We start from the raw sequence: 7134 nt of genomic DNA on the forward strand, positions 1-7134 counted from the left end.
GACTGCGTAGCAAATGCTTTACTTGCTTGTCGAAGAGACACTGCGTAGAAACTGACTCAAATTCAGTGCAAAGCAAGCCAGTGTCAAAACTGGCAGTGACAAGACGTAAAAAGTTTGCGTGTTCGGAAATGGCGACCTGTGGATCTAGTCATGGAAAATGTTATTGAGGCTCATGGAAAGTCATGGAAAAGTCATGGAATTTTGTTTCAAAAAACCAGTGGGGACCCTGGCTATCTTTGTTTGGGATACTTAAAAATCCAAGCTAGAAACTGAACATCGAGGAGTCTGTGTATTCCGAAGAACAGTGTGCTATTAATGACAGGATCGTCAGGATTTGTCAAGTTTCTGTAGTGTGTGTCGTCTTTATCTCGTCGCCTAGTTATTTACCCTCGATTACGCGTTGCCTGTGATAATCACTGTCTGCGTTGTTAACTGCGGGTATTTTGTGAATGACGTTGAATGGACGATTTTTGGAAATAACTCCGTCGGGTTTGTATGGGTTGTGGTAGAGTGACCTTTTCTTTCAAAATCTCGTACAAACATTGGAGGTATCAATCATTAGCGAGGGGTTTGTCGGAAACACGTGCGTGTTTTAACATTTTCCCGGCGTTTCCAGAATTCGTCTATTGGGAAGAGAAAGAAGACAGAGTAAGGGGAGAAAAAAGTATGCGAGGGGAATGGGTTTGTCGAATAAAGAAGACATGCTGTTGTAGCGGGTATCTGAATGTCTGCTCAATTGATTATTACTACGGTTGTCCACGAATATCGGTTTGTCTCGTCTACCAACAGGTACCCAGTAAACAGTGTGCATTGCGGAGATGACGAACTAACGAAGGAATTCTGATGTGTTTATATAATACAAGTCTGTTGAATCGATTTTTTTCCAATCATATCACTGTCTGCCTTGTCTGCCCACGGGTACCCAGAAAACAATGTGTGATAGAAACAAAAACCGAAGAATTTGTCGTACAGTTGTTGTTGTTTTTTTTATTTTTTTTTTTAGAAATTGATTCTGTCCTTATCACTGTCTGTCATGTCTGCCCACAGGTACCTAGAGAACAATGTGTGGTAGGAGGACAAGAAACCGAAGAGTTTATCGTACAATTGTTTTAATTGATTCTGCCCTAATCACCGTCTGCCTTGTTTGCCCACAGGTACCTAGAGAACAATGTGCGATGCGGGGGGGAGGAGGAGGAGGTGACGATGAACGTGACGGCGACGGAAGACAGCCTGTCGAGCTTCAGCGGCTGGTACGCGGCCTACCACGGCTACGTGTCGCTGTGCGTCTGCGTCTCCGGCATCGTCACCAACACCTTCAACGTGACGGTGCTGACGCGACGCAAGATGCGGACCCCGGTCAACCAGATCCTGACCGGCCTGGCCCTGTCCGACATCATCACCATGCTCAGCTACGTCCCCTTCGCCTTCCACTTCTACTGCATGCACCCCACCACCAAAAGCACGGCGGCCAAGAACAGCTACGGCTGGATGTTCTTTCTCTTGTTTCACATCAACCTCACCACAGTGACTCACACGATTTCCATATGGTTGTGTGTGGTGCTGGCGATAGTGAGGTATCTTCACATCCGCAACCCCGCGAGGGCGTCGTCAGCACGGTTCCGGCGCATCTCGCAGGCCAAGTATCTGGTGCTGGTGGTGTACTGCTGCTCCACGCTGGTGATGATCCCCAATTACTTGACTAACGAGCTCATCCCGGTCAACGTGACCCGGGAGGAGGACCACGGGGAGAACATCAACGAAACCATCTGGGTGCTCAAGTCGCTCAAGCTGGGCGCCAACGACACGGACCCCCTGGTCCTGATCAACGTGTGGCAGTACGCCATCCTGGCCAAGGTGGCTCCTTGCTTCCTCATGTTCATCTTCGGCTCCCTGCTGCTGCACCAGATGCGCAACAAGATCAACCAGCGGCGGGACTTCCTCAAGTTCTCCCTCTCCAACGCCTCCAAGCTGAAGGAGCACTCGCGCACCACCAAGATGCTCATCTCCGTCATCGTGCTCTTCATCCTCACCGAGTTCCCCCAGGGCGTGCTGATCGTGCTCAGCGCCACCAAGGAGGGCTTCTTCAACACCGTCTACCTGCCCCTGGGGGACGTCATGGACATCATGGCCTTGGTCAACAACGCCGTCAACTTCGTGCTGTACTGCTCCATGAGCACCAAGTTCCGCGAGACGTTCCTTTGTCTGTACTGTCACTGCCGGGCGGACCGCGGGGACGACTGTGACGACCACGACGATCAGGACGACAGAGTTGGCAACGGCTACGCCCTCAGAGACAATATGATGGACTCATCGTGTTGTAACGGGGACTGATGTCAATGAGAATGACGTCATCGGCCACGCCTTTTGTGCTATATGTGTTTGTGCGAGTTTGTGTGATGGTTGTAATGTGATGACTTCATACACTAAGAAAATGAGATATCATCATCAACATAAGTGTATATGTGAGCGCATCAGCTGCACCCTGTGTGCTATATTTGTGTGAGCTCATGGGATCGTTGTAATGTGATGGCTTCAGGAAAACAAATGTCGCTATCAACACTAGTGCTATATGTGAGCTGTTCATTGTAAATAGTTGAGGTAGTGACTGACGTCAGTCAAGTGAAATCATTAACACCCCTAGTGCTATATCTGTGCGAGTTCGCAGTTACAGATTGTGGTAATAATTGACGTCAGTGAAAGTACGTCATAAACCCCCAGTATTGTGCGAGATCGTGTGATTGTTGAAATGTAATGACATCCGACATGAGGGAAATGACGTCATCAACATACCAGTGCTATATTTGTGGGAGTTCATGTGATCGGTGTGCGTCAGAAGTCAGGGAAATGACGTCATTAAACCCCAGCATTCGGCCTGCAGTGTTAAATGTGTGCGAGTTCACGTGATTGTTGTAACGTGATGACAACAGACGTCAGGGAAATGACGTTATCATGAACCCTGGAGCTGTATGTCATCGGGGTCCTGGGTGATCGTTATAGTATCATGATTGCTGACATGAAGTTAACATCCTGGATCAGTGCCACACTGGTTGTCTTACGTGTCACATCATGTGCTTATTGACATGTCATGTACGATATGATATTAGCTGGTGTCGGATGAACAACTGATCTCCCCTTGCGATATTAGTTGTGAACGTTACAAGAACAAATGTGAAAGCTATTTCCTCTTTTTTTTCTTTTTAAATACCACTTTTGTGGATTCCTTTGTCCGAATTAACTAAACATGCCAGTGCGATTTTCACGGCGAAAACAGCTGATCCGATGGAAACAAATGGAGTGTGCGTTTTTGTGCATGGAAGACACATTGATCATTTGATTATCCTTATTGACGTCAGTGAAACGAGTTCCTGAAATCACTCTGGTGGGTTTGTATAGGTCGACGAAGAGTTGCTTTACCTTAGAAATACTGAGGCAAACAAGCCCACGTGACGTTGGCGGCCAATCACGAGCGAGCGGTGTGTCTCCACATGTGGTCAGCAATATGTGCACTGAGGGACGCGATCACATCAGCAATCAGCAATTGTCAGCTTCGATGTGCATAATTTTTGAAGAAAATAATTGATCGGACAATGCAGAAAAAACAGATCGGAGCTACCTTTCACTGGCAGTACTTGCAAGGGTAAGCAACGCTTCCAGAACCCATAAAAACCCGAGTCTTATTTCCAGAGATCGTCTAGTGTGACTGCAGGCCTTTAGACCGAGTGTGGTGGGTCTTCTACACTACTGTAGTAAAGCTCGTGCAGAACAACTTCTTTTTTTTTTTCTTTTTTGGAGCATCAAACGGTTGACATAAACAAGAAATATTATTTTTCGAAGAATTTCACAGAAGGCGTCCTTTACGCAGTAATGTTCCCGGTGTGAATACCTTGCAAAACGTCATCATAATATAATTATGCCATAATGTAGTTATTAGGCATTCATTCGGGGTTTTTTTCACGCCAAGAATAGGCCGCTTGCGCACAACCAAAAAACAAAGCGTCGCTGTCGTTGGTTGGAAACCAATGAAACTTTGCTGGTCAAAAACGTTTAACCAAGTGTGAAAGAATGAACACTTATATCTTTAAAATGAGCAACACTCGACCCATTCCGAAACAAAGAAAGAGTCGATGCAAGACACGAGATGCAACAACGGCATCAACAGCAACAACTGAACATACCTACAATTTAACGTTAAAGGCTAACACAAAGGGTGTCGTAGAGTAGATTTCGTACACCCCTTAATGCTTTACAAATTAGTGTACAAATCCAAAAACAGACATACTGCCAACAGTCCAAAGTTCCGAATCAAACAACAACAATGCTATGTTATTGGAACATTTAAATTATAATTTAATTTGATTTTGTGACGGTTAGTTTAGTCATAAATCAAACGTGTTGATACGTATCATACCATTCTTTTTTCTTCTTTTTTTCTACTTTAAATATACCTATATCATTAACAATACTATTTCTACATGTATTTTATACAACGTTTCTATATAACAATTCCCTCTCAAAAATGCATACAATATCCAGAGGGGAACCATATCTATAAACACCAACACACATTTTGGCTATCACAATCAAATAATTCACATAACTTATTATTGCCTTGGAACTTTCTACGAAATGTGTTTACCCAAAACAATTGTAGAATCGTATGTGTTACTGAGTTATGAACTAAAATAGGTGAAGTAGGAATCAAAGGATGACAACGAATGTTTTTAACTGAAAAACACATGAAGTGGAACTGTTTTTGATATTGTCCTGTATCAATGTGTGTCTATGTGTGACAGTAACAAAACTTAGAGCCTAAGGAGAATAAATACATCAGCAGACGTGACGCCATATAATAATATAATAAGGGCATCTTGATGGCACACTCCTTCCCTTGTGAACAATTCAGCTAATCATATGAGACCAAGTAGAGGGATGAGACCAAGTAGAGGGATGAGACCAAGTAGAGGGATGAGACCAAGTAGAGTGATGATTTTATCCCAAGTAAAAGCCAGGCCAGATCGGAGACGAGGAACAGAACTGCTTTCACGAGAAGCCTTTGAATGAAGTATTGCCGATCGCTTCATTGCATGGCATCAAGGAGAGTTACAATTAAGGAGCATTCTGTTTCGTGTAAGCTATTATGATCACCACCACGGACTTGTTCAGTCTTGTGTACGGGATAAGAACATGCCAAAAATCAACAATCATTTCTGTGTAGAGTTGGATATTTTTGTTGAATTAATTTTGTAGGCATCACAATTGTCAACATTCGAAATTAATTTGGCAAAGCAACTCTGCACATAAAGCAGCCACGGCTGTCGGTTATTGGCGTGTGTGTAAGTGTAAAAGGGTGCTCGCAATCCCTGTACAGATATGTGAGTGTTGCACGGTAAGGAGTGTAAGTTCAAACAAGAGTCTTCAAGTGTGTTCTACGGTGTGGTCAAAACTGTTTTATAATCTGGAGCTAAACACAATAGAGAGTCAATGTGTGCGTTCGTACTCCACCTTTTGTTGATATCTATAACTGTCATGTATTATGACTTCAAGTGAAATGTTGATTGTTGGGTTCGTTTCATTCCGCGATGAAGACGATTCTACGCTGGTGTTTTATTTTCTTTTTTCTTTCTTTTAGAATAACAAGGGAGGATTTGTATGTTATTCTCACAGTTTGTTCCTCAAGTGAATTTCGTACTTCGTACAAAAGTGCCGAAAGAAAGTGAACTTGTTTGCGAAATGCTTGGCCTTTGGATCTTGAAAAGTTTGTTATGGATCTCTGCACAAGCATACGCCTAAAAACATATTGGTCAACTTTCTTTTAAATGATTTGCAAATGGTCGATGTTGGTCTGTGTGTGTGTGTGTGTGTGTGTGTGTGTGTGTGTGTGTGTGTGTGTGTGTGTGTGTGTGTGTGTGTGTGTGTGTGTGTGTGTGTGTGTGTTAGTTTGACTATAATTTGTCAGCAACAAGTAAAAAATTGTGATTATCCATATTTTTTCACAGCTTCTGAACTAGTATTCATTATTTGTTAGCAATGTGCTAAAAAAAATGTTAGTTCCCGCTTATCATTTCCTATAGTACGATGTTTATCGTTCTGTTCGAATGTGTTAATTCATGTCTATCTCTAAAATAAATGTGAACTGCACTTCTTGTTGGTTGCTGACCTCGAAGCTTAATTGTTCTAATGTCATTAATTGTGTAAATGAAATGAGCATGTGAACCGCACAATTGATTTCCATGGAGTCCAATATGTGCCTATTCATTCCTCATTGCCGGTTTCATCATTTAGTGGGACACAATGTGTGTGTGAGTGTGTGTGTGTGTGTGTGTGTGTGTGTGTGTGTGTGTGTGTTTTGTTTTCGATTTATGTGAATGGAGTTTTTGTCTGTATGTATGTCTGCCTCTATGTATATCTTTCTGTCGGTCTGTTCACTTAAGGCTGCTTGCGTGCATGGGCATTTGTGTTTTATGTGCATATGCGTACGTTCGCTCGTTCGTGTGTAGTTGTTTGTTTGATGTATGTTAGGTGTATTTGTCAATACATTTATCTGTCTGTCTGTCTGTCTGCCTGTCTGTCTGTCTGTCTGTCTGCCTGTCTGTCTGTCTGTGTATGCTTATTTCGATTTAATGCATGTCTATTTGTTCTGCCTTGCTTTATTCCGACCTGTCATGCATTCGCTCATCCACAGATCCATGTCCTGATAAGAAATGTACGACTTTAGATCCGCATATGCATACATGCATGTAGATGCATAGTTCTACCAAGCTAAGAGGTGCACAGATCAATTCCTTAGGATTATTTCAAGAGCTGTTGACTAGATCGAAAGCAGAGTTAACTTTATACCCAGCGACCGCTCTTTTCTCTGTGTAATTCTCGTTTGCAGATATTTCTTGTAATTTCACACCAAAACGAATATTGGCTATGCTTGTGCAGCTTGGCTACGAAACTTCACTCGGCCATTTGTGTACACATTCACGGAAAGCATTGCGTTTCCTGTTTATAGACTAACCAGAACGCGCGTTCTTTCTAAGGGCTAACGTTAGAAAATGTTTATTTAATTTCACCTCCGCCAGTTCCACACTGCAGAACATTTAAACTGCTAATATTCATGACGTGAAGTGAGTGATTGGCTGCTGTTAG

General features: G+C 43.1%; 1 protein-coding gene across 1 annotated transcript; it reads left to right on the forward strand.

The window, feature by feature from the left end:
- The first annotated feature begins 955 nt into the window (after positions 1-955).
- Positions 956-6306, forward strand: LOC138978581 (G-protein coupled receptor dmsr-1-like). The gene has a single exon (XM_070351324.1). The coding sequence runs from the start codon at positions 1204-1206 to the stop codon at positions 2329-2331; it is 1128 nt and encodes a 375-aa protein (XP_070207425.1). The 5' UTR covers positions 956-1203; the 3' UTR covers positions 2332-6306.
- Positions 6307-7134: the final 828 nt, after the last annotated feature.

The sequence above is a fragment of the Littorina saxatilis genome, linkage group LG10 (genome assembly GCF_037325665.1).
Source record: "Littorina saxatilis isolate snail1 linkage group LG10, US_GU_Lsax_2.0, whole genome shotgun sequence".
In the NCBI taxonomy this organism is placed as follows: domain Eukaryota; kingdom Metazoa; phylum Mollusca; class Gastropoda; order Littorinimorpha; family Littorinidae; genus Littorina; species Littorina saxatilis.